At 49.4% G+C, this 26,087-nt stretch overlaps 3 protein-coding genes across 9 annotated transcripts in view; 2 read left to right on the forward strand and 1 right to left on the reverse strand.

The window, feature by feature from the left end:
* Window positions 1-6,587: 6,587 nt before the first annotated feature.
* On the forward strand, window positions 6,588-18,322 carry Mical1 (microtubule associated monooxygenase, calponin and LIM domain containing 1). 5 transcript variants are annotated; one of them, XM_029555739.1, is made up of 25 exons: window positions 6,588-6,820; window positions 8,241-8,551; window positions 8,642-8,849; window positions 9,206-9,310; window positions 9,783-9,887; window positions 10,018-10,173; window positions 10,696-10,796; window positions 11,490-11,747; window positions 11,989-12,104; window positions 12,296-12,422; window positions 12,598-12,679; window positions 13,192-13,336; window positions 14,184-14,374; window positions 14,530-14,618; window positions 14,749-14,802; window positions 14,976-15,059; window positions 15,181-15,337; window positions 15,825-15,898; window positions 16,170-16,443; window positions 16,572-16,660; window positions 16,923-17,033; window positions 17,149-17,242; window positions 17,443-17,542; window positions 17,638-17,693; window positions 18,051-18,322. In XM_029555739.1, the coding sequence occupies exons 2-25, from the start codon at window positions 8,294-8,296 to the stop codon at window positions 18,197-18,199; spliced, it is 3,183 nt and encodes a 1,060-aa protein (XP_029411599.1). In that variant the 5' UTR covers window positions 6,588-6,820; window positions 8,241-8,293; the 3' UTR covers window positions 18,200-18,322. The 5 variants fall into 5 exon arrangements, with proteins under 5 accessions (XP_029411599.1, XP_008850652.1, XP_029411602.1 ...); XM_008852430.3 differs by having other exon boundaries at window positions 14,761-14,802; XM_029555740.1 differs by lacking the exon at window positions 6,588-6,820 and adding an exon at window positions 6,844-7,093.
* Window positions 18,323-18,464: 142 nt separating this feature from the next.
* On the reverse strand, window positions 18,465-21,393 carry Smpd2 (sphingomyelin phosphodiesterase 2). Its single transcript, XM_008852427.2, has 10 exons — window positions 21,004-21,393; window positions 20,730-20,826; window positions 20,567-20,643; window positions 20,230-20,323; window positions 20,035-20,124; window positions 19,724-19,806; window positions 19,465-19,597; window positions 19,276-19,380; window positions 18,950-19,103; window positions 18,465-18,865 (listed from the first exon to the last, which is right to left on the reverse strand). The coding sequence occupies exons 1-10, from the start codon at window positions 21,051-21,053 to the stop codon at window positions 18,489-18,491; spliced, it is 1,260 nt and encodes a 419-aa protein (XP_008850649.1). The 5' UTR covers window positions 21,054-21,393; the 3' UTR covers window positions 18,465-18,488.
* A 141-nt stretch (window positions 21,394-21,534) lies between these two features.
* The window catches only part of Ppil6 (peptidylprolyl isomerase like 6), a 39,942-nt gene continuing 35,389 nt past the window's right edge, over window positions 21,535-26,087 (forward strand). For all 3 annotated transcript variants that reach the window (XM_029555744.1, XM_008852431.2, XM_029555745.1), the window contains exons 1-2: window positions 21,535-21,683; window positions 24,305-24,400. In XM_029555744.1, the coding sequence (XP_029411604.1) occupies window positions 21,549-21,683; window positions 24,305-24,400 (231 nt within the window). In that variant the 5' untranslated portion in view covers window positions 21,535-21,548. The remainder of the gene's footprint in view (window positions 21,684-24,304; window positions 24,401-26,087) is intronic.

Genomic DNA, 26,087 nt, shown 5'->3' on the forward strand with positions numbered 1-26,087 from the left:
AAGAAAAGTAGCCAGTTTCTTGGCCCAGTTCCTTGGGCCTCTTAGCAACATTACTCTGTTCTAAAGGCCAAAAATGTTGAAAGTATTTGGAAGCTCTTATCCTTAAAAGGTTTTGGGGTTACCTCTTCAGAGGGGGGAATGTTAGAGTAGCAAAAAGCTTGATTTAAAAAAAAAAGGGTTCATGAAGTTATCAGAAAAAATGAAGGGGAGATATGGGAGGAGTTAGAGGGGAGGGAGCGGGCATGGATTTGATCAAAACACCTTATATGCATATATGAAATTCTCAATAAATTATTTTTTTAAAAAGAAAATATTCATGTCCTTACCCAGTGTTTCTTGAAATTTTCAGCCTCTGCTTTTTGTTTTCTACATTTGGGACTTGTTTTGTAGGTGCTGTGAGCTACACTTAAATAAAGCTAAGTTCTCATTATAGGTGCTTATACTCAGCTTTCCAGAAATTGGGGTCTTATCTGCCACACAGGGAGTCTGCTGAAGGCCAGGGGGAACCCGAGTATCTTGGGCCTTTCTCCTATCTTAGTGATTCTCAATCTTTTCCCATGGAGTGGCACACAGCAATGGAATTTACAAGCCAGCTTGGTGGGGCAGACCTGTAATCATAGCACTTGGGAGGTAGAGGCAGGAGGAATCAGGAATTCAATCTCAGCCTTAGCTACATAGTGAGTTTGAGGCCAGCCTGGGCTATATAAGGTCCTGTCTCAAAAACAAGAAACCAGGATTCATAAGGACTCCAAGTCCCATCTAGCCATGACATGTATTAGTTTTCTAGGACTGCCATAACAACTACACAGACCTGGTGCTTTAACAGTAGAAATTTATTTCCTTAGGGTTCTGGAGGTTAGAAATGTGAGATCAAGTTGGCGGAGAGGTCTCTTCTGAGGCATTGCTCCTTGGCTTCCTGGTCGCCTTCTCCCTATGTCTTCACATGCTCTTTCCTTTGTCCAAACTGCCTCCTATCATATGGACACTAGGCACACTGCATGAGCCCATACTAGTAACTTAATTTATAACTTCATTCATTCTTGAAAGGCCCTCTTTCCAAGTGCAGCCCTATTTTGAGGCAGTAAGGTTAGGGTTTCAATGTAAATTTGGGGGGCAAAGGAGCATAGTTCAGTCTTTAATGGATATCTGAAGTGTGGAGGGGTGCCATGAACTGGGACACACCTGAAACCTATTTGAAGTGAGTCTTGCTTAATTTTCATGACATTCCTATGAGGTAAGTATTATTATGCCCATTTTACAGATGAGAACAGTAAGGCCCAAAGAGATGATACATTATCCAAGGTCATAAAGTGGCAGAGGCAGAACTAGGGCACAAGCCTGGCTTGATCCCATTATACTGCTTTCACAATTGAAACTAAAAGTGAGGGATGTCTAAAAGGTTATCACACAAGCTTTTTACAATAAAGTCAAAGTCAGAGTCTCTCCTACAGAAATGGATTAACTGCCATTTCAATAATACTAGTATTTTGCTGCTATTAATACAAATTTACCAAGTAGAAAGTTGCTTTGAAGGTGAAATACTTTGGCTATGTCTAACATTAACCTCTCTGTAAGTAAGCCTTTCTTTTCAACCTTTTACTAATGATATTTTAAGACAGATTTGTTTGATAAGTATTATGAGTTTAAGTTTTTGATCTTTAGTTTCCAAATTTCAGCCTACATCCTTATAAATTCAAAGACAAGCAACCCTTGGTCTTGGCTTTTGTAAATAGGAATTACCTCCCTCTTCCCCCCAAAAACCCTCTCCCTTGCCAGCTCTTTATGTAGGAAGGAGTGGCCTCTAAAGGGCACTGGGATGTCATTGTGATAACTGAACTTGCTTTCAAAGTCATTATTAAACAAGAACTTTAGTTAACATTGCTACCTGTTATTCTCACTTGAAATGCCCGCACATTAGACAAATTTTTAAAGTTCATTCAACCATATTTTTAATAAAATGCAGGAAACTGACCATATTTAGGTGACATCAGCAAGGTATTTGAGTGTCTGCCTACATGTATGTGTGTGTACCACCTGCATGCCTGTTGCCCAAGGAGGCCAAAAGAGGGCAACAGATCCCCTGGAACTGCAGTTACAAATAGTTGTGAGCTACCATGTGAGTACTTGGAACGAAACTCAAGTCCTCTGAAAAAGCAACAAGTGCTCTTAACCACCGAGCCAGCTCCCCAGCCCCGCCCCCCTTGGCTTTTTTTATGAGTTTGAAAAGTGACAACTACATTCAAAGTGAAGTGTGGGAAGAAGGAGAAAACAAGCACAGCTGGGAATGGAAAATAGTCCCAGAGCATGGACTTACTGTTTTTGATATATTTTTAATTGAATGTTTGTGTATTTCATACAATACATTTTAATCCTATTTAGGCTCCTTTATCTATACTCCCCTGTAGTACCCCCACTGGAGTTCATGCATTCTGTCATATGTGTTAAGGCCTATCAAGTCAAGTTTGTGTCCCCAGTTGTCCCTCGGAGTGAGACCATCCACTGGAACCTGTTCAGTCTGTCTAGCATCACTCCTTTAAAGATCAGCTCTCCCTCACCCAGCAGTGATCAGCTGCCAATAGTTCCTTAGCTAAGGTTGGGGCTTCTTGCCCATTTCCCCGGTTTCTATGCTGGTTTTTCTGTCTGGTTTGAGTTTGCAAACTGTAATACATCACTTTAAGAATTTGAAGATGATTTTCCAAAGAATAGTTTGGCTCTTGGCTTTAGTTTTGTTTGTTTTGTCTTGTTTGTTGAGTTGGGGTCTCTTATAGTCTAGGCTGAGCTTGATCTCTTGATTATCCTGTCTCTTCCTCCCACATTCTGGGATTATAAGTGTGCAACTATATGCCTGGTTAAGTTCATATTATTTTATCCCTGTTAAATGAAAAGTTAAAGCTTCCTTGGGCTAAATTTGAGTTAAAAGCAAAACCACATTTTAAAAACTACCTCAGATAACTATGATTAAGTGACTTCTGGAAAAATACCTCCTGTAATCATTGTGTCCAAAGAATGAAAGTAGTCTCATAGGAAAACATGGGAAATACTGGATGGACCTATTTGCTTTACTTTTTTGCAGCTTCTCAGGAAGGATTCCTTGTTATTTTGGAGCCTGTGAAATCATGCATTGACTTCTGGAAAAACTGTCTCATAAAAAGTAGCGTACACGCCAGCATAGTGGCACACGCCTTTAATCCCAGCACTTGTGAGGCAAAGGCAGGCAGATCTCTGAGTTCAAGGCCAGCCTGGTCTACATAGTGAGTTCCAGGACAGCTGGGGCTACAGGAAGACCCTGTCTCAAAAAGACAAAAAACAAAACAAAACAAAACAAAACAAAAAAACAGCGTACAAAGATAAGTTTGGACAGAAGGGTAGGAAAGAAACTTGTTATGGAGTGGAGAATGACCTTTAACCCTAATGCTCCTGCCTCCACCTTCTGAGTGCTGGGTTTATAGGCAGGTGCCACCATATTCAGTTTTTATGTGGTGCTGGAGGATCAAACCCAGGGCTTCCTGAATGCTAGGTAAGCACTGTACCAATTGAACTATATCCTCAGCTTAGGAGTGATTTTTTTAAATTTTATTATTGTTTATTTTATGTGTATGAGTGTATTGCCTGCATGCATGTGAGTGTGCCTGTGTCGTGCAATGCTGTGGACGTCAGAAGAGGGCTTCAGATTCCCCTGGAACTGGAGTTAAGGATGGTTCAAAGCCACCATGTGGGTGCTGGGAATTGAACCCAAGTCCTCTGCAAGGGCAGTCAGTGCTCTTAACTGCTGAGCCATCTCTCCAGCCCAGGAATGATTCTTAATGAGGCCTTACAACACACACACACACACACACACACACACACACACACACCCCATACCCCACTCTCCACCCCCGTGGAATCCATCGCCACGTTACAACAGTTTTACCTCAAGATACCTTTTCAATCCATCCCCTTGTCCCATCCCTACTGTACATTGTGTCCCTTGCCTGGACTCTGCCACAGGTTCAGAAAGATGGTTTCTAACCCCCTGCCTTGCCCCTTTTTCCACAAGAGGGTGGTAATCCATTGGATTTCACCATTGTGCTCTTATCAAACAGAATGTCTTGCTCAGTGAATGGATTGCATTATTCTAATTAAGGCAGATATGACCCCATCCCACTCTACTTAAAATCCTTCTACAGTTTCCCACTGCACCTAGAATAAAATCCCCAACCCAGCTTCCTTGTAGATCCCTCTTCTATATTCTCACTTCCCTCCACATTGGTTTCCTAGCTGTTGCCCACCACACACCCAGCTATTTCCTGCCTGAGGACTTATGGACAGGTGATTTCTCAGCCCTGAAAGTTGTCTGCCCTCATTATCTGATTCATACCATTCTTGTCAGAATTAGAAGAGGCCTTCCCTGATCCTCTAATCTTAAGCCACCTGATCATAAACTTCCGTAACACTCCACACCTTTGGCTCTGTGTGTAACTATTTTACCTCAGTAACTGTGGCTCTCTGGAACACACGGATCCTAGGTTAGGCCTATGAAATTGAAGATACTGACCTGCAGATGCAAGGTCATAATATACAGTAAAATAAAGAATCCACTTGCAGCGATAGGAGCTTCATTTCTGGCTCTAGGCCCAGGAGATCAGAGGTTGGGAGGTGTGAGATAAGGAAGTAAAGATGGCATTGCAAGAACACAGAACCAGCGTGTTCTAGGGAAGAAGGAAGAAGAGCTTATTTTAGTGATTCCGGATTTTAACCTAGGCCACTGCTGGCATAATTATTTCCAAAGCCATTTGAATTGTATTCTTTAAAACTGACTTTTCATGTGTGGGCCATTTAATTTATTTGATCCAGTATGAACTGGTCACTGTGGGCATTCCAGTATTTTTAGTTCTATATATGTAGTGTGGATCATAACTAGAGACTCTTAACAAGGAAAATATTTGTAGGCACATAATACATTCTTTTACCTTCAATGGTAGCCCCCCCACACATTTGGGGGAGTTCTGTAAGTAGATTCGGTTTCTATTCTGTACAGAATCAGCAACACTAAATAAAAAGAACTCAGCTGAAATGGGCTGGGAGAGTTGAGTCATTAAATGCCTGCATTTAGAGAAAACTGAAATGAGGTGGTTTGTGACTTCTAATCACACTAGGTCTAGTGCTGGAATCCAACCAGACCTTCTGGATTCCAGACCTATGTGTTCCCCACGGCTCTATGCTCCAGTGTATGTCTTTAATTAGCATCGAGAAAAACTGTAAGTCAGCAGGTTTTTAAATATTGAAGCACTCATTCTATGATCTTTTTGAAAGACAATTTTTACAATTTGTTGTTCATAGAGCCACATAACCTTGTTTTGAAAGACATTGAGGCAACCTAGACCCTACAGGGCCTTTGCAAACAAATACCCTAAGTTGGAGATGCGACTGCCCATCTGCTAATGAAAAGGAAACAGGATGATACTAAAAGCCTAGTAACTTATGAATAGTGGACATTTAGAGCATTTTTAAACAGTGTTTAAAAATGGGTGTGTCTCACAGTCTGTAAATTCATTACAAGTCAAATGATGTCATCCTCAAGAGCCAGAGAAGGCCTAGCTGGAAGGCTGTCCTAGCTTCCCGAGTGTGGCCTGAGAATGCTTGGCCTCTCCTGGCAGAGAACTGGCAATTCCTCTTGCTTCTCTCCCCTGCCTGTTTATCAGCTTCAGCTGAGAGCCCTAAGTGTTCAGGTCTTACTGGGTCTCCCAGGGTCTCTTGACAAAATGCAAAATGAAAATAAAAAGGACAGCCAGTGGGCCTCAAAGAGAGAAACATACCATTTTTGACACAACCAGTTCTTCCTTGGTTTGTTTCTGGTGTGGCAATTTCACTTCCTCATAATGCCAGACCTTTTATTTCTCATGATGGATCAACAGTGGTAGGTTAGAGTCCAGAGAGACCTGGGTCTTATACCAGCTATGCCACTGTGCAAGTCATGAAGCCTCTGTGTCCTTCAGTTAACTTTTCAGTACAATAGGCTTTGTTAACACTTATTCAATAAATGAAAACTGATGCTTTATTAACTTTAACTAGCTGCATGATTTTGGACAAAATCCTTCATTTTGGGTGCTGTTTCCTTATGGGAAATATTAAGAATTGGATCCTAAAGCTTCCTAGTACTGTAAGTTTCGTCTTCACTTTGGGAGCTGGCCTCTACTCCTCCTCTTCTATCTTTATTAGTAAAGGTCACACACACACACCCCATGTTCCCTTACTTCTTGTGCCTAGTTGAAAGGTGCAGACCAGGACTTTAAGCTTTGCCCTCATCCGGAGCAGGGGAGTCGACGTGAGATGACCCCTAAACTGGATCCACGAATGGCACAGAGGTTTCCTGATGGGAGAGCTGAAGAGAGTCCAGACATCCAGCGCCACACTCTGACTCTCCAGCGTCAAAAACCTTCTGGCGCCAACCAGCACCGTGGCCTTTTGGGTTGGTAAGGTGGGGACGCGAGCCGGCACGGTCACCCCTGTTCCTGCTGCTCAGGGACCCAGCCAGGCCTGAGAGTTTGGAGTCCCCCCCAGCAGCTCCCTGTGTTTGCAGAGCCACGCCCTCGGGCCCCACCCTGCAGGCGTGGGCGGGCCCAGAGCTGTCCCATCTGAGAACTGGGGATCATCGGATGGTAATGAGGTGTGGATAAACTCTCTACTGGGCTCCCCTCTTCGGACCGGAGCTCACTCCCCTCGGGACTCGGGAGCCCCGGTAGTCCCCATCCGCTGCCTTTCCTCCGCCACCCCTTCCTCCGTCCCAACCCTGGAACACCCTCACGGCAGGAAGCCGCCCTTCCGACTCCAGAACTGCGCGGTAAGTAGTCCAGCGGTGCCTGCCTTGTGCCCCCGGCCCGCGGGGCTGAGGGTGAGGGTGGGGAGCGCTTCCGGGAAAATGCGCCCCGCTGCACCGAGCCATGCCTGGCGCGCCTCGCCAGTCCCCCTGGCGGTCCCGCCCAGCCAGCCCCTCTGCAGACTTGGCGGTACGGAGTGCTGGGGTCTCCCTGTCCCCACCCTGCTACCAACGTCCAGCTTTCCATTCCTTCAGACCGCTCCACCCTTCGCACCTCCTATGTCTCGGAATTTCCAGGTTGGGTCCCTCTTTATTTCCCTTCGTAGAGGACTTCCCTAGCCCTGCGATTCACAGCTCCTAGAGGGACTTTTGCCCTTCCTGAAGTCCTAGCCACCCTGGTCCTAGTGACCGGCGGTGGACGACCTTAGCCCCCTCCTGCCATGCAGGCAAAGAGGAGCAGCTGGGGGATGAGTGCTCGGCCCCTAACGACCTGCTCCCGTTGGTGAACCCACTCAGTCTAACTCCCTTGTGGGCTGCCCATCCCCCATCCCCTCCATCCCTTCCGGCTGCCGCCAGAGAAAGCCCTCCAACAGCCCTTAAGCTGCATGTGGGCTGGAGGAAAGGAGAGGGGGACAAAGGGAAGCCTTGTCTCTGGAGATTCCTGGGAGAGCACTCGCCGGAGTGGGGCAGGGGTCGATTGGGATGGGAGGGACCTGGGAAGAGCGAGCCCAGCTGCTGCTGCCCCCACGTCTTCCCACGGCCCACTGAAGCAGCGACAGGCTCACAGGGGAAGTCAGGTCTCGGGCCTCTGACACAGACAGTCGCAACATCCTCTGGCTATTTGTGGAGGTAGTTGTGTTGCTGGGACTGTTACCCCTGTCAGGAGGTAAGCACGTGGATGAAAACTTTGCCCTTGGCCAGAGGCATATCCCACACCCAGAGTGGCACCGAGGCCACCAAAGGGTGCCGACATAACGAGGCTTCTTCGGGTGAGATGGGTGTGTGCATGTCAAGCAGCTGTGGCTGGGTTGCGGTGTTGGCTCTCTCGCTGTCTACAGGAAGGGAAATCTTGTCCTGGCAGCCTGCTGAGAAACTCCCCCACGTCCTACTTTCAGAACCTAGGGAAGGCACACTACAATTCCTAAGCCCCAGGGCCCCAGGGATGTTGTATGTCTCTGGGATCTCCGGACAGGGAGGCTCCCATAGCGTTCCTGTGCCCTCTGTACCCTGGACTGCTGGGTTCTCATTCCCAAATTGGGCAAATTTCACTTAATAAAGAGATAGCCACAGTCTCTGGGGCAGATCTTGGCAGGGGACTGTGCTGGGAGCAGCACAGCCAATCAGGGATGGACCCTGAACTCCTTTGGGATGCCGGCCTTCTCAGCTTGCTCCTCCCCGGTTCTTTCCCTCTCACTCTTCTCCAATCTCCTCCTTCTCTCCACAGCTCCTAAGTTCTGCCTAAGTACTCCTCTCCCCAGGAGCCCTAGGGGGGCCTCCATGGCTTCACCGGCCTCAGCCAACCCAGCACATGCCCACTTTGAGAGTTTTGTGCAGGCCCAGCTGTGTCAGGAAGTACTGAGCAGCTTTCAAGGGCTCTGTGGGGCCCTGGGGCTTGAGCCTGGTGGGGGGCTGTCCCAGTACTACAAGATCAAGGACCAGCTCAACTACTGGAGTGCCAAGTCACTGTGGGCCAAGTTGGACAAGAGAGCAGGCCAGCCTGTGTACCAGCAAGGCCAGGCCTGTACCAACACCAAGGTGGATACCTGGAGTCTGGGAGGGGTGTGTGCAGTGGGGGAATCAGAAGGAGACAAGATGCCACACCTGTCCTCCCCTGCGTGTTTACAGTGTCTGGTGGTAGGTGCTGGACCTTGTGGGCTTCGGGCTGCTGTGGAACTGGCACTGCTAGGGGCCCGTGTGGTGTTGGTGGAAAAGCGTACCAAGTTCTCTCGGCACAATGTACTCCATCTCTGGCCCTTCACCATTCATGACCTACGGGCACTGGGGGCAAAGAAGTTCTATGGGCGCTTCTGTACTGGCACCCTGGACCATATCAGTAAGAACCTCATGGTAGCCTGCAGGGGTGGATGTGCCTGGGCCTAGAGGCAGGCCAATGAGGGACTGCCAGGCCAGAAAAGAGGCAGAGTAAACAAGATTCACTTAAGCCGGGTGACCTTAAAGACCTAGATCTGTTACCTGTAAAGTGGGCAGAGTGATTTCTCGAATCCAAGTAGTAACCAGGACCAACCCTGCTTAACTTCTGGGATCAGATGATATCCATTGTGTTAGGGTGATACAGCTGGAGACAGGCACAGTGGTCTCTAAGACCTCCTCCAGCTCTGACTAGGAACACAACTGAGCTAGGGAAGACACAGTAGCTCAGGTCCATTCCTAATGTCTTCTCGCTTCCAGGCATTCGACAGCTTCAGCTGCTTCTACTGAAGGTGGCATTACTGTTGGGGGTGGAAATTCACTGGGGTGTCACTTTCACTGGCCTCCAGCCCCCTCCCAGAAAGGGTAAGTACTTCTGTATTTCTGGGAGCCTCCACTCACCCAAGAGATCTTGGCCAGAGTATAAAAAGGTGGGGCTGGGAGTCTTTTTTTTTTGGTCTCCTAGTAGCTCCAGCTGGCCTGGAACTCTCCATGTAGACCAGGCTGGCCTCGAACTCACAGAGATCCGCCTGCCTCTGCCTCCCAAATGCTGGGATTAAAGGCGTGTGCTGCCACACCCAGCTGGGAGTCTTCTTTTTTAACAATGAGGCCTGGCCATCTCTCTCTCAGAAAGCAGGCAAATGAGAATAGCAAGATGAGAATAACATGGCCTTTCTCACCTGCCTTCCTGGGCTGCTGCAAAGGTGTAATCTAATAGATGTGTCACTGCTTTCTAAACTATAGAGTCCTTTACACATTTGTTTCCCTAGCTTGACCTGGAGTGTAGAGCCCCTCTGACTTCTACACCTTTGTGGCTCTCATACTGTCTCTGTTCCAGGGAGTGGATGGCGTGCCCAGCTCCAACCCAATCCCCCAGCTCATCTGGCCAACTATGACTTTGATGTCCTCATCTCAGCTGCAGGGGGTAAATTTGTCCCGGAAGGTGAGTGATCCCATCCCTTAAAAAAAAAAAAAAAAAAAAAAAAAAAAAAGCTAGCATCTTGGGCTCCCCTGGACCTTTCTGGAAGTGTTATTCCTGGTCCTCCTGCCATGACACCTTACCCTACCACTAGGCTTCACCATCCGTGAGATGCGTGGCAAACTGGCCATTGGCATCACAGCCAACTTTGTGAATGGCCGCACAGTGGAGGAGACACAGGTGCCAGAAATCAGCGGTGTAGCCCGGATCTACAACCAGAAATTCTTTCAGAACCTGCTCAAAGCTACAGGTCAGGGCCCACCTTCACTGGCTTTCCCTTCAGTCCACCAGCTGGTTCCCACCTCTGCCTCCCAGACCTGCCCTTAGTCTGAGAACTTGTCCATCCTTGTGGCCTTGACAGCAAAGGGGAAAGAACTAGTCCCCCAGGACTAAGCTGCTGCTTGCTTAGTATGAAACATCCCCAAACTCTAAGGTGCTCTGGTATTTTGTGTACCTTCAGGCTGTAGTATAAAAATGTAAATTGAAAGAGGAAGTGGAGTTCAAAAGGATACTCTGTTTACTCTGGCTTTGTGCTGCCACGTGACCATGTGGTGCAGGCTCCCTCCCAGCTGTCACTCCACCTGAGTTTTCTTTGTTCCAACCTGTCAAGTTTCTTGGGCCACAGCAGATGGTCCTGCTGTGTGTGTGGAACACCCATTGCAGCCTAAGCTGTGATTCCAGCTTTCAGATGTCAGACACAGCTGGGGTATTTTGGAAAGGTAATGCATAATCATTGGAGACTCATCTCCTGTCCCCTGTCCTATCCCCCCAGGCATTGATCTAGAGAACATTGTGTACTACAAGGATGATACCCACTACTTTGTGATGACAGCCAAGAAGCAGTGCCTGTTGCGGCTGGGGGTGCTGCGCCAGGTGGGACCCCAGCCCAGGAAGGAAGAGGCTAGGCTGGATACAGTCTACCCCTGAATGTGGATGGCACCCATCCGCTCCAGCCTCTGCCATTAACTCCACTTCTACAAGCTCTTGTGCCCTGCATTTATGTAGCACCAGGAATCTGTTCTGGGTTAAACTATCTACTAGATACAGTATTACACATGAGCTTCAGGAGGGCAAGGATTTTTGTCTCTTGGTCTTTTGTTTGCTGTCAATTTCCAGTGCCTAGAATGGTACCTGATGTATAGTAAGCACCCAATACATGTTTGCCGAATGGGCGAACTAGCTGGGTGCCTCCTGTGTGAGAAGTACTGTGCTGAGATCTTGCTTCGAACTTTCTCATCTACTTCTCATGAGTACTTGTAAGTTACGTGTATTGTCTGTAACTGCTGGACAGACTGGGGTTTTGATTATCTCAGGACAGGTCTATGACAGCAGTGTTGTGCTTCATGGTAGAGCAGGATTTGGGGACCCCAGTGACAGAAGCAACTGCTGAGGAAGGAACTTCAGTATGGGAGACAGGCTACTGGAATTCTCCAAGTTTAGCTTTCGATTGTTGTGTTGTCTAGGCAGCCCTTTCCTTCTCCAGGCCATAGTGTGTGCAGGGGGTGGGGGTGGGCAGTAACCCTGTGCTCAGGTCTCAGCTTCTGATTTCTTCTCTTGGCTATGTAGGACTGGCCAGAGACCGACCGACTGCTGGGCAGTGACAATGTGGTTCCTGAGGCTCTGCAGCACTTTGCCAGGGCAGCTGCTAACTTCGCCACATGTGGCAAGCTCAGGAAACTAGAGTTTGCTCAGGATGCTCATGGGCGACCTGATGTGGCTGCCTTTGACTTCACAAGCATGATGCGGGCAGAGAGTTCTGCTCGTGTGCAAGAAAAGCATGGTGTCCGCTTACTATTGGGACTGGTGGGAGACTGCCTAGTGGAGGTGAGGGCTTCAGGAGGCACATGAGTCCATGGTCAGGGAGGAAGCTGCCTAACTGGAAAGGGAAGGAGGGGTAACTAATAAGGTCTGTTTGTTGAGGGGAGGAGCTAACGGCCCATTGGTGGAAGTGAAAGCTGTCTGGTGAGGTGAAGGGATCCCTCCCACCCCCTTAACCTTGGAGACACTTAGGTTTGGGACACACCTGGATCTCATTGAGCTGTTTCTTGTTCCTCTGACTGTGCAGCCCTTCTGGCCCCTGGGTACTGGAGTGGCCCGGGGCTTCTTGGCAGCCTTCGATGCAGCCTGGATGGTGAAGCGGTGGGCAGAGGGCATTGGGCCCCTTGAGGTGTTGGCTGAACGGTGAGGCCTGGGTTCGGAAACTAGTATAGGCAGGGCAGACATGATTTGGGTCAAGGATCAGGATGAGGGGCAGAGGATATTGAGGAAATGGATAAGTCATGAGGCTATTAGAAAGGTACGGCAGTTTTTGAGGGGCAGATGCTGACAGGTGCCCTCCTGTTCGTGACCCTACCTCCCATCGTCACCCCCAGTGAGAGCCTGTACCAGCTTCTGTCACAAACATCCCCGGAAAACATGCATCGAAATGTAGCTCAGTATGGGCTGGACCCTGCCACTCGCTACCCCAACCTGAACCTCCGAGCTGTGACCCCCAATCAGGTCAGACCCCTCTACACCCTCACCCATCTTCCCAAGTCAACCCCTTTCAAACCCAGGCCAGGCCTTCCCGGTCCGGTTACTGTCCCTCGGGGTCAGTCTTGCCACAGGAAACCCCCCTCCAAGGATTGAGGGGCTGAGTGATCAGCTGCTTTGAGACTGAGAGGAGCTGCTTTAGGTACAAGACCTGTATGATGTAGTGGCCAAGGAGCCCATGCAGAGGAAGAGTGACAAGACAGATTCAGGGACTACAACCACAGGTGAGCAGGTCTTCCACCAGCCAGCGAAGCAGTCAGCAGCCTGCATGCTGCAGCACCACCACAGGGCTCCACCCTGGAAAGCTTGTTTGGTGGGGTGGTTTCGGGTCCTCGGGAGTGGAGGAGCCACAGAGCTTGAGTAGTAGCCTTGTGCCAGCCATATGGAAGTAGTTATCTACTGCGATGGCACCAGCAGCTGTGTTATGCTGTTCCAGCTGTTCTGCTAACCCTGTCCCACCAGCTCTGAGTACAAACTCCAAACTACCATTTCAGGCATCTCAACTTCCTTGACCCTCTCTTCACAGCCCCCTGGCTTCTATATGGCTGTAGTGGTTGCTCTATTCATTGCCCAACTTTATGCCAGGAAGGGATTTTTAAATGAGAATGGGGGTGAAGGAGGTGCTGCTGGCAGTAAGCATTAGGTTGGCACCCCAGTGCTTACACACTTGGCAACAGGGTATATGCTAGGTGTGGGGCAGAGGGGCTGTGGGTACAACACAGCTCTGCTCTCCCAGGGTCAGCAGGTACTGAGGAGCTCCTACACTGGTGCCAGGAGCAAACAGCTGGGTTTCCTGGAGTTCATGTCACTGACTTGTCTTCCTCATGGACTGATGGACTAGCTCTGTGTGCCTTGGTACACCACCTACGGCCAGGCCTGTTGTGAGTTGGGGAGCTACAGGGATCGTACCTCTCTCCCATGCCTCTCCCCTCTATTGCATGGGAAGGTGATGCTATGCAGGACTTCGCAGCTAGTGAACCCCAACTCCACCTTCTGCCCTATCACTTCACCTCTCTAGCAGTGTGATTCCAGTCTGGCTGTGCCCACCAGCCTAGGGGAGTTTTGACAAAATCAATATGCATTCAGATAGAGGAAGTCAGAACGGTCTGGGAACATACAACAGTGATAGAGACTTAATATGAGTGAAGTCCTGGGTTCAATCCCCAACACCACAGAAAGAAAAGCTTCATTGCTAGGTGTGGTGACACAAACCTATAACAGAAGCACTTGAGAGGCAGAGGTAGAAGGAGGAGGATCATTGTGAGTCTAAGGCCATGTCAGACCCCCACCCATCTTCTCATGTCAACCCCCTTCCACAGGCCAGGCCTTCCCTGCCCAATTACTACCCCTGGGGCTCAGTCTTAACCACAGGAGGGACCCTCCCCATGGGCTGAAGGCCCTTGTGGTCAGGTGCCTTGAGACTGACAGGAGCTGCCTTAGGTATTGAGACCTGTATCACATGGTGGCCAAGGAGTCTGTGCGAGGAAGAGTGACAGGTCTTTGAAAAATCAAGCAGGGGAAAAAAAAAAAATCACACACACACACACACACACACACACACGATGTGGTGCCACAGAGCCAACAACCAACCTTGGTGCCGTCACTGCCCTTCGCTGTCTTCCAGACCCTACCTGCTATCCCGTGCCTCCTACTGTTTTTAACTCCCTCGTCCCTCTCCATGGAGCCAGGTTTGTACTTCTCATTGGCTTCTCTTCTCATACCCCACAGGGAACCTTCAGAGCTGCAAGGCATGGGAGCTCTAGAGACCACTGCTTGGGCCCTGCGGGTAGCAGAGCATGAACTGGGCATCACACCAGTGTTGTCTGCTCAGGCAGTGGTGTCAGGCAGTGACCCACTGGGCCTCATTGCCTACCTCAGCTATTTCCACAGCACTTTCAAGAGCATGCCCCACAGCGCAGGTGACTTGTAGGGCTGGTGGACAGGACAGGCATATGGGTGGAAGAGGGAGCAGGAGAAAAGGCAGGCAGGCACCCTCTGAGGGCCTACCTGGGGTAGAGAGCAGCTGTGTAAATGTAAATGCTCACCTACCCTGTCACCTGGACTCTGCCTGCAGGTTCCATCAGACAGACCCCTCCTGGGACCTCCAGTGCCGTACTTTTCCTTGGCAAACTCCAGAGAACCCTTCAACAGACCCGGGCCAAGGTGGGGCATCTAAAGAGTAAGGTTAAGGCTGGACAAGGGTGCCCAGTGAGGTTCCAGGGGTAATGGAGAAGACATTGTAAGTGGTGGTGAGGGGAAGGGCTGGAACTGAGTTTCATGTTCACAACTAAAGGACTTGTTGCAGGAACACAGGGAGGATGTTGGTGACAAGAAGCTTCCCTTGCAGGTAAATGCAGGCAGGATGGTCCCTTCCCCGATACCGATTTTCTGCTGTCCTATTTCCTTTTGCCTTGCCCTCCACTGCAGGCTCTATAGCCTTCGATGTCTCCCTGCCTAGTCTCCCTTCCATTCCAGCACTTTCTGTACACATCCAGTCCACTGCTCACCCTGCTTCCTTAGGTAGACGCTGAGTCTCCAAGGACTGAGATGCTACCTGTCCCCGAGCCCAGTGTACCCCGGACACCCCCATCTGAACATCAGGAGGTGAGATACAGGACCCTATCTGCAAAAGTCTGGAAAGGACAGGGGAAAGATTCATGGGTATAGAAGACCTTGGCAGCTGGCTTTGGGTCTGACTGATCTTGTATCCTGTGGATCTATGCAGGCCGGGGCTGAGGATCTGTGTGAACTGTGTGGGAAACACCTCTACATCCTGGAGCGCTTCTGTGTGGATGGCCATTTCTTCCACCGGAGCTGCTTCTGCTGCCATACTTGTGAGGCCACATTGTGGCCAGGGGACTATGGGCAACACCCAGGAGATGGTAAGTGGGCCTGGGAGATGCTAAAGGGACTTTGGGCCTGACCCTTTCTGGGGAACAAGGAGCTTGGGTTGGGCTGAGGAGGAAGAGAGACATTGGACACACATGGAAACCAGCTCTCAATCCCCTCCAAAGCTTTAGGTGTGGGGTTCTAAGAAATTCACCTGCAAGCCCACTGTCTTGTAGCCCCCTCCACCTTCCCTGGTAATCTCTGAGGGTCTGGGCATTGGGCTGATATTTAACCTCTTCTGCTCTTAAGTGTTTTAAAAAATATTTTTATTTTATATGTATACTTACATGTATGTAAGCACACCTGTATTATACATTGCCTTCGGAGGTCAGAGAGGGTGTCAGATTCCCTGGAACTGGAGTTGGGATGGTTGTTAGTCACCATGTGGGTGCTGGGAATTGAACCAGGGTCCTCAAGAATAGCCAGTGCTCGCAACCACTGTGCCATCTCTCCAGCCCCAACCTCCTCTACTCTTTCTAGGACATTTCTATTGCCGTCAGCACCTACCCCAGGAGAGCCATAAAGCTGACAGCGATGGAAGCCCTGAGAGCCCGGTAAAACAAACAAACCAACCCTGCAAAAACCTGTATTAGGGCATGGGAAGAGGAAAGAAGTCTTTCTAGCTAAGTGGACGTTGCTGGCAGTAAGTGAAAAGTGTCCTCCACTGAATACTAAGTTCACAACAGTTGTATCCAGTGCACTGCAGACCTATGTCCACTAGATGGGGTTAAATAACTAAGAGTCAAAGCCCACAATGGCTCCATTGAATGGCCTCCCCTCTCAACACTGGGCAGATCCCTGACCTGACAATGGTGGCTTTTCCAGGAGCTCCCTACACCAGATGACAATAACATGCCACCAGGCCCCTCAACTCCTATACCAGCAAAGAGGGTCAGTCCTGTCCCAAGTCCCATCCAGCCCACCCGTAAGCTGATCCGCCTCTCCAGCCTGGAACGCCTGAGGCTATCCTCCTTGAATATCACACCTGACTCAGAAATAGAGCCTCCGCCCAAGCCCCCTCGTAGCTGCTCTGCCTTGGCTCGAGAGGCCCTGGAAGGCAGCTTTGTGGGCTGGGGTGTGCCATTCCAGGCACTGCAAGGTAAGTGCTCTCCCACAGATATGCTGACTCAGGAAGCTGGTGGGGTGGGAGCACTAAGATTCACAGGATTCTGGGGAATAAAAATTGAGGTCATGAGGATCCCAAGCCATGCCTCTTTCTCTGTTCAGTTCCTGAGGCCAAGGAGAAGGCAGAAGAGAGTCTCTCCTCCAGTGAGGAAGAGGAGGCAGAGATACTTTTGAAAGCAGATTTAGAGCAGGTGAGTGGGAGGAACCTGGCTATCTACTCTGCCTAAGCCAACAGGCATCTGCCAGATACTTTCCATTTTCTACCACACCACAGGAGCACCTTCCTCTTGCAATGCGGTATCTGGTCTGACTTCCTGACTTCCATGCTTCTAAGCCTCCACCTTGTCTACCACAGTTACCTATTTCCACCCCAGTTTTTGTTCCACCCTTCCAGTGTTCTCCATTCCTGACTTGGGCCAGACCTTATTGTTGACTGGCCCAACCCCTCCACAGACCCTGATCTTGACTAAGAACTCAGACACCATGATTAGGTACTCAACCTGTGACCAAGATATGATGTGCCGTGCTAAAGAGGAGGAGATGAAGAGGTTTTGCAAGGCCCAGGTGAGACCCAGGCCCGAGCCGTGGTTGAGTCAGATTTGAGTCTAAGATCAGAGTTCCTCCATTACTGTTCTTGAGCAATCCAAGGACTCACAGCCCTCCTGACTTATCCCCTCAGGCCATCCAGCGGAGACTCAATGAGATTGAAGCTGCTATGAGGGAGCTGGAAGCCGAAGGCATGAAACTCGAGCTGGCCTTGAGGAGCCAAAGCAGTGAGTCAAGATGGAGGACTGATGTGCTAGGATGGCCCTCTGGCTACTGGCACATTGTTCAGCTCTTTCAACCTACCAGGCTGGTCCAGAGCAGGCCTGATGGCTGTGCCACACAGACACCCACCACTCTCTTTTCCCTGGATCCTGTCACTCTTGGCTATAGACCTTGTGACCATCTCCACCCTCTTCCTTCTTATCAGGCTCCCCAGAACAGCAAAAGAAACTCTGGTTAGAACAGCTGCTACAGCTTGTCCAGAAGAAAAATAGCCTTGTGGCCGAAGAGGCTGAGCTGATGATTTCGTAAGTCAAGGGGGTGGTAATGTGCTCTGCTGGCCAGGCCCCATGCCTGTGGACACCCTCAACAGCCATGCCTCTGTAATCCCTTACCTCCATAGGGTGCAGGAGCTGGACCTCGAAGAGAAGCAGTGGCAGCTGGCTCAGGAGTTTCAAGGTACATAAACCAGGAAGGTTTGTACACTATCTCATGACCTTGGATACTGAGCAAGCAACAGGTTCCTCTAATCCATGCATCACTGAGACAATTCAAGAGGAAGCCAGAGAATGGGGCTCCTAAGCCTCCACTCTCCCTTCAACCAGAGCAGCACAATTGGGCTTTTGTGTGGTCTTTCCTTTAAAAATGACTGGCGTTGTTAACTAAGGTTAGAAAATAACCATTTTTGGAAAACCTAAGTTTGCAGTCTAGGTAACAAGATCTGGGTTATAGAAACCACACAGGCTGGGGTTAGCTTGACCTTCTTCAGCCTCCCTGCCACATCCCTGTTCTCTAAGCCTCACCTTCTCCCTTCAGAAATCCTGAAGACAGCTGCCGATCGTCAGTCTGAGGATCAGGTGCTAAGAAAACTGCTAGATGTGGTGAACCAGCGGGATGCCCTCATCCGCTTCCAAGAAGAGCGCAGGCTCAGTGAGCTGGCTTCAGGGATGGGGGCCCACAGCTAGAAAATGGGTAGCTGTATGCCTGCCTGCTCTGCAAATAAGACATCATCCCAGGGCAGTGCCACCCTGCCCATCTGGACTGCCTACGAGAGGGCATCACTGTAATAAAAATATTTCTGCCACAAACAGGGTTTATGCTATGTTCAGGTGGGAGATGGGGGTGTGCAAGGAGGGCAGATGACGTGTCAGTGCCCTAAGGGCCACATAATGATGAGCCCACTGACCTTTGGCTCCATCACTGCCTTTACAAGGGAAAAGGTAGAGCCACTAGAGTGTCATACTTTATTATTCTTTAGCTCTGTTCCCCTCCTGATGCCAGAAGTTGAGCTAAGTGAGGCCCTAAGCGTGGGTTCTGGGTTTCCCTTACTCTTCCCAGCACGTGTTGGAGTTCAGCCTGGGCCTGACACAAGCCTTTGGCCTCCTGCATGTGGAAGAGGTAGATGGCGCCCGCCCCTAGCACCAGCCCTATATTGGGTGTCCAGAGCAGTATGGCTACTTCCATGGCCCTTTCTCCTGCTGCCAGGACACACAGCAACACGAGGAGAAACAGCCCCAGAACAATCACATAGCCAGCAAATGCAGCCCACCAGCGAGCCTGAGCTATGCCTAGCCCCAGCTCTGTCCAGGCCTCCCTTAGCACGCCGATCAATGATGATCTCTCCGGTGGTCCTAGAACAAGGAAGGAGAGGGTCAGAGTGGACAGGCTGGGAATGCTTTGAAGTGGAAAGGGGTAGTTGGAGAGTTGAGACTCACCATTGGTAGGGCTGGGGTCTTGCTGGGGCGGGCTGTGCCTCACATACAGAGTAGCCATGAGGGCCTCATGATCAGAGAAGGGGGTGCCACTGTGGGGGTCACTGCCTGAAGTGGTTTTGAGAGTCTTACAGGAGATGCAGAACCCAGAAACTGCCTAGGAAAAGCAAGGGCAGAGAAAAACTTATATCCTCCCAGAGAACCTGCTCCTAGTATCCCACTCCCCAGCCTACAGTAGTCCAAGACTAGATGGGCTAAACAAAAGATCAGCATAGGCTGGTGACAGAGGAAGAGAGTGGGTGAAGGTATGCTGGGGGAAGGAAACCAACCTTGTAAAGCACATAGTCAATGCGAATGCCAAAGGGAAACGGTCCCAGGTCTTGCTGGCTGACATAGCAGTTCTTGGGTACCATGGTACAGCCGTCTTCAGAGCCCTGGGGGAACAAGTGGATAGAATGATGAGAGGAAGGAAGATAAAAGAAGTGTGGGTACAGGTGGGAAATAAGAAAGGGTCTCACCTTGAAGTCCTGAGTTTCAATGTAGGCATCACGCAGCCCTGTCCACTCCTTCAGCAGGCAGCATCCCAGATCTTTGGGATGCATGTTGAGGTCCCCACACAAGAGAACCACATCTGCATTCTTGGATGTGTGGCTGGAAGGGCCAGAGTGATGAGGAAGAAATTCTTCCCTCACTACCTCTGCTCTCTAAGTGAAGCCCCAGCTGCCCCTAAACCCTGTGCCCCATCCCACTTCCCCTGTCAAGCCCAGGCTCACACACTGGATGAACTGGGCCAGTTCCCAAGCTTGGGCCACACGGTGTGCTAGGTAGATGTCCTTCTGTCGACTGTACTCAGCATGGAGCTAAGTGAGACATGAAATTATAGGAGGTAAGATCAAGGGTTCCAAGATTTGTCTATATCAGACTTGCCTCTGTCACTTGGCATGTAGTTTGGCACAGAATGGGTGAAATTTGCCCCATGCCACCTTTTGACTCCATGCCTCATCCCCAGGCAGCATAGCTAGAGGAATCTCTCTACCACAGCCCTGGGCTACCTGTGCCAACCCCTAAGCCTAGCTGGCTTCACTCACATGGGTAACATAGGCATTGAGCACCAGTCCACTGAGATGGAGCACCAGCAGCCCCACAGCCTTCCCACAGAACCAGTCTCCATGACAGACCTGCAGGCAAGAGGAGACAGAAACTCAGGGCACTGCCACCCTCCTTCTGTCAAGGCCCCAAGGAGGACTGCTTGTGTTTAGCAAAAGTGGGAGAGGGAAGCTTACCATGTAAGGGTAGCCATTCAGAGTGTAGACATGCTGCATAATTTCCTGGATTGGGTGTTTGGAGAAGACACAGAGGCCACTGCCAATGATTCCGCTGAAAGCCAAGCCCTGCTTAATAGCTAGAAAAGCAAGCGGGGAATACCCAGCCCTTTTTCCCTCCTGCGTCTCCCAGCTGGGGTCAGCAACTTTCTCTCACTACTGCTGAGATCAGCCTCAGGACAAAGCTCAAGGCAACAGCCCTTGCACGGAGGATTAGGATAGAGAGTGCAGGCAAGGACAGGGAAGGGCCTCTTGGCTTCTTGGCCTGAGAACAGGCCTGGGCCTGTGGACTTCCCACCTTCTGAAGTAGTGTGCATCTGGGTAGGTGAGCGACAGCTTCTGTCTCAGATACTGGAAATCCTGTTCACTCCACACCTTAGCGAAGGGAGAGAAGACTCGTCCTGCGCCCTCTGGTGCCCTCCTCCCAGCCTAGCCTGGGAGCTGGTGCCGCCGCACCTCACCTCCTCCAGTAGAGCCAGGTCGAAGCTCTCCAAGTTCAGAAAGTCTCCCAAACGCTCCATGCGGTCCGCCCTATGCTTGCTCAGGTAGGGGATGTCCCTAAAACAGGGCAGGGCCAGGCTTGGGGAGGGGCCTGCAGCCACCACCGGAGCTCTGGACAAAGAGGGCTCGAGCGGATCGAGGACAGGGTAGTGCCTGGCTAAGGAAGGCCTGCCCGCTTCCTCCGGCTGTGCGAACAGGAAGGTGGCTCCCGGGCCGCCGCCCGCCGCCACTCACCAGCAGTTGAGGTTGAAGACCCTCAGTCGCAAGGAGAAGTTGGGCTTCATGGCTGCCGTGCTTCGGGAGCGACGGCCGCGACTGGGCTCCGACGGCTTGTACAGGTGGAGCGTCCTGCCCCCGCGTTCCCCAGGCCCACGCAAGTCCGGGCTGCCTCCCGGGTAACCCAGCCAACAGGCCGGGTGGCCCGGATCAGGCGGCCCGCCAACCCGGAAAGGAGATAGGCTGCGAAACCCCGCCGCCCACGGCCGACGAGAGCGGCGCGAGGCCCCCGGCGATCCCGAGGCCAAGCCCGGGCGGACGGCTCCCTCCCGGCCGCTTTGCCCTCAGTGGGTGCAGACCGCGGCCGCCGCCGCCGGACAGCCTACCCGGAGCTCACCCCTCGCGGGGCTGGGCTGGCAACAGGCGCACAGCGAGGCGCCCCGCCCTCCTCGCACGCCCTTCGCCCCGCCCAGGCCCTGCTCCCCGTTTGCGTTGGGGGAGGGGCCTCTCGGTTGCCGTGGCGACAGCAATGTTTGCGCGCGGGGCAGGCGCTGAGACTGGTCATGGCAGGCAAGCCGCCCTGCCGGCCCAAGCCTCCGCTGTGTAGCACGCGCTTGCCGCCGGAGCCGCCGCTGCAGGTGAAGGTGGTGGGGCTCTTCAAAAGCTCCAGCTTTCAGATGTCGAAGACCATCGCCGAGGTAACCGCAGACAAACTGCAAAGTGCGGCGACCTGCCAGCCTCGGTGCCAGCCTAGACGCCCGCCCCCAGCGGTGTCTGTGTGCCACCCAAAGGCTGGGTGAGCCCGAGGGGCTCGCTCGCTCCAGGGGTGTGTAGGGGACCAAAGCAGGTCCTAGGAAAGGGAGATCTGCGCCAAGGAAGCCTTCAAAACTTACAGGGAGATTGGTAATTTCCAGTCCCACGGATTGGCATGCTAGTCCACGTTAATTTTTTAATCGAATCGTATAGTTACAAAATTCAAGATTAGGGAAAAGTGTTAGCGCATAACTGTTTTTTTTTTTAAACCAATTTCTTCAAGTGATTTATCATTTCGTTCTGAAAGGTTCTTTATAATTTCTGTAGCGGATTTCTGCACTCCAACAGAATCAAATACTTAAGAGATTTCTTAAGAGATGGCCCACAAGTGCTCTGAAGAATCCAAATATATCTTTGTAAACGTGCAGAACGATCTAAAAACACTTGAACAAACCAAAGTCTACGTCAGTCATGCTGCAGCCCTCCTGCTGAAAGCAGAAGCATAGTATTGTGAAACGGAAAAGGCACAGCGCAGCAGTGTTTGGAGGTAGCGTCTCTCCAAAGCTTCACCAGCCCCCACGCGGCTACCTAGCTGGACAACAAAGCCAAGCAGTATTCACCTTCAGAAATGCCTTTTTCATGCTCCAGCTTCCGGAGTAAAAGTGCTGTTTGGTGTATGTGCATGGTCGGGGGTGAAGAGTTTTGTTGTTATTTACGTTGGGTTGCTCTTTTTTTCATTTTTTGTTGCTGTTGTTTTGAACCAGTGGTTTTTAAAAAATATTTTTTTAATATTTAATATTATTTTAATTATATGTGTATGAGTATATTGCCTGCATGTATGCAAGTGCACTCATGTCATCCAGTGCCCAAGCACATCAGAAGAGGGCATCAGATTCCCTGGAACTAGAGTTGCAGACAGTTGTTAGCTATCATGTGGGTGCCGGGCCCTCTGCAAGAGCAGCCAGTGCTTTTAACCACCGAGCCATCTCTCCAGCCCCAAATCAGTGTTTTATGACTACAGTTATATTTCATGAGTTTAAGGGATTCCTTTTTATTTTCCTTTGCTTCTCTTAAGGAACGTTTCCTGTGCTTGGTGTACATTACAGGGAACATATTAGCAAGATTTTTTTTTCTGTGAAGTCAAAATAGTAAATGTGTTAGGTCTTCTGGGACACACAGTCTCAGGCACAATGATTTTGTCCTTATGTTGTAAAAGCAGCAAATCCAGGCTGAGGCAGGAGGATAGTTGATGGCCAACCTGGGTAATGTAAGTGAAACACTGTCTCCAAAACAAAACAAAACAAAACAAAACAGCAGCCACAAGCATGTAAATGAATAGTAGTATCCCAATAAGACTTTATTATGGATGCTGAGTTTAGACTTACATATAATTTTCACATGACATGACATGAATGTTCTCAAAGGGCTGGAGAGATAGCTCAATGGTTAAGAGTGTGAACTGAACCAGAATTGGTTCCCAGTACCCACTTGAGGCAGCTCATAACCACCTGAACTCCAGCCCCAGGGGATCTGACACCCTCTCTTGGCCTCCTTGGTCACCTGCACTCATGTGAGCAAACCCACATATATACACATAATTAAAGAAGAAATAAATCTTTAAATTATTTTTTCTCATTCACACACACCACAAACAGATGTTCAGTCAAAGCATACTCAATACAACACCTCACTTCTAAACCTAAACTTACTTAGTATTTGCTTCTTTTCATGAATGGCATAACCACAACAGTATCCTTTTGGTCCTTCTCTTTGCATCAATAAACTAAAGCAATAATATTGACAATTTTTGCTACAAGTCAAGCACTTATAGATCTACTGAGGTTTAGCAGTTTAATTTAGGAAAAAACTAGTCCTAAAAGAGCAGATCATAAAACCATTGCTCATTTGTTTATTGAGTTGTTGTGTATATGAAGTTTACTGTATGCCAGATATGGTGAGAATATAGGAAGATGAAGGCATAGCCTTGCCTTCTGGATCTTATTCTCTAGATGTGAAAGACAAATTGGCCAAAGCTGGGAGTAACTTGGAGGGGCCTCTGGGAACAGGCCTGGGCGGCTGTGTGGCCTTTGTGTGCTGCACAAAACTGCCTAGAAAGCCCATAAAATTTGAGGAAAGCTATTTTTATTTTAGAAGAGATCTTAGGTGCTGAGGAGATAACTCAGTGGGTAAAAAGTTTGCTGTACAAGTGTGAGGACCTGAGTTCAGATCCCTAGCACTCACATAAAAGTCAGGCTGAGTGAAATGTATCTGTAACCCTACTCCAGGTAGGAAGAGATAGACAGATCCCAGGGGCTGATTGGCCAGCCAGTCTAGCTGATCCAGAGAACTCCAAGTTCAGTGAGAAACCCTGTCTCAAAAAATAAAGTGGAAAGTGATAGCGGAAGATTTCTGGTCTCCACATGCACACAGAGGCTAGTGTGCCCACATACACACACACACCACACCCACCACATACACACACACACACACACACACACACACACACACACACACACACGTACAAGTAATCAAATGAGAACTTAAACTATTCTGTTTTGAAACCTAGACTCTGAAAAACTCTTATCCATCCAGATTTGAAGATCCTGTAATAGTTCCTCTTCAAGAATTTGCTTGGGATCAGTATCTACAGGAGAAAAAAAGGGTAAGGGATATTTAGTCTATGGAGATATTGACAAGAAGTATGCTTCTGTTTGAATTATTTGTGCACTGGTTTTGGAAAAAATGAAAAACTCTAGCTATAATTTATTTCTCTAAATTATTCACTATCCCTAAATTGTTTTAATCATTTTACCAGACTTATTTTCTTAAACACTAAAATATTTCTAGAATATTACTTTAGGTAGCATTTGAGAAAGGTAAGTTTTAAACTCTCAGCTAACCCTGCTGTTGGTTATGCTTCTTGCCCTACACATCACTTACACTTCCTGTGACACCCTAGCACTCAAATTACTGTAGCCTGGCCCTCAATCTGGAAAGTGTGGGTGCTATCAGAGACAGGAGGGCTTTGTGTGGAGCTGTTGCCTAAAGGAGTTCTAATGACAGTGACCAACCTCCCATGAGGCAGCTTGTTCTGGTTGAAGTTTGGTTCTCTATGCTGCCCCTTGAACTAGTGGAGCTTGCTCAGAGATGGTAGATAAGTTTCCTCTGAGGTGCCACTTGATCTCCTGGTAATGCTCCCTGGAGCCTGGGTTGAGAAGGATGGTAAGGTGGCATCTTGACTCAGCCACATGTCCTATCGGGAGAATGGAATTAGATGCATCTCCTGCTTGTCATCCCTGGTCTAGTCCTATGGAGGATCCCAGGCCTGAGTTCCCTGCCTTACCCCATTCCCTAATGGGCGGTGAAATTATTTCCTTTTTCAGAGTAGGTTCAACTGTTCGGGGCTTGGTCGTATAAGGGTGCTTTATGGTCCAGGGGTTACCATAAATAGTGTTGCTTTCTGAGATAAGTCATACTATGCTCAGTCACATGAACCATGAAAGATTGGGCCAAAAGTGCCATTTGTGAAATGTCATGTTTCATTTTCAGTGGAATTTTAGTAAACACTTAACATATGGTACTTATGATATAGTGAACATTATTGTAATAGATATTCAGGCAATCAGTGATCTTGATTTGACTGAGATGTAGGAATTTCAGTGTTAAAACTAAAGCAGCTGTAAACCAAGTGGGACTTTTGGTCACCCTGATATAAAATAAACTTTAAAAATGTTTTTCATCAAGCTTATGCTGTTGCCCACAAGTTTCATGTTCTGTGCCGCAGACCAGAGTCCTATGGTCTGTGGTTTGTACTCCTCTTGCACATCCCCAACATCCTCCTGCCTTACCTGTCTTTCCAGCCTGGGATACCTGGAGAACCTTGTATGCTTTCCCTCTTGCCTTCTTACTGGTCCTGCGTGAGGCTTGCTAGTCCATCACTGTTGTGTCCTGCGCCTGTCCTCATACTCTGGATATTTGTCACCTTAATTTTTTTCTTTCTTTTCAGATCAGTTTTTTTTTCTTTCTTTGGTCCTTCAATGCAAGCCTTGTATTATATACAGAGCCTCCTAGCACATTTGATACTGGTAAATCCACTCATTTGGTCTAGCTGGCCTTACACTTCAGCAGAATGTAATGCCTCCCTAAGGGTATGGCTTCAGAGTCCATGGGAAGGCCTGTTTCATCCTGCCAGAAAAGGGCAGCACCTTAGGAGTGAGTGAGTGATGGAAAACCCTAGAAAACATGAGGTCCAGGCTGCTATTTTGAGACAAGCCAGGAAATCATCTGATGTACAGCGGAGACAGAGATGAAATGTTTACATCTTTAGTCTCTAAGTAAAACCTGCCTCC

Source organism: Nannospalax galili, unplaced genomic scaffold (assembly GCF_000622305.1).
Source record: "Nannospalax galili isolate Female #2095 unplaced genomic scaffold, S.galili_v1.0 scaffold646, whole genome shotgun sequence".
Classification (NCBI taxonomy): Eukaryota; Metazoa; Chordata; class Mammalia; order Rodentia; family Spalacidae; genus Nannospalax; species Nannospalax galili.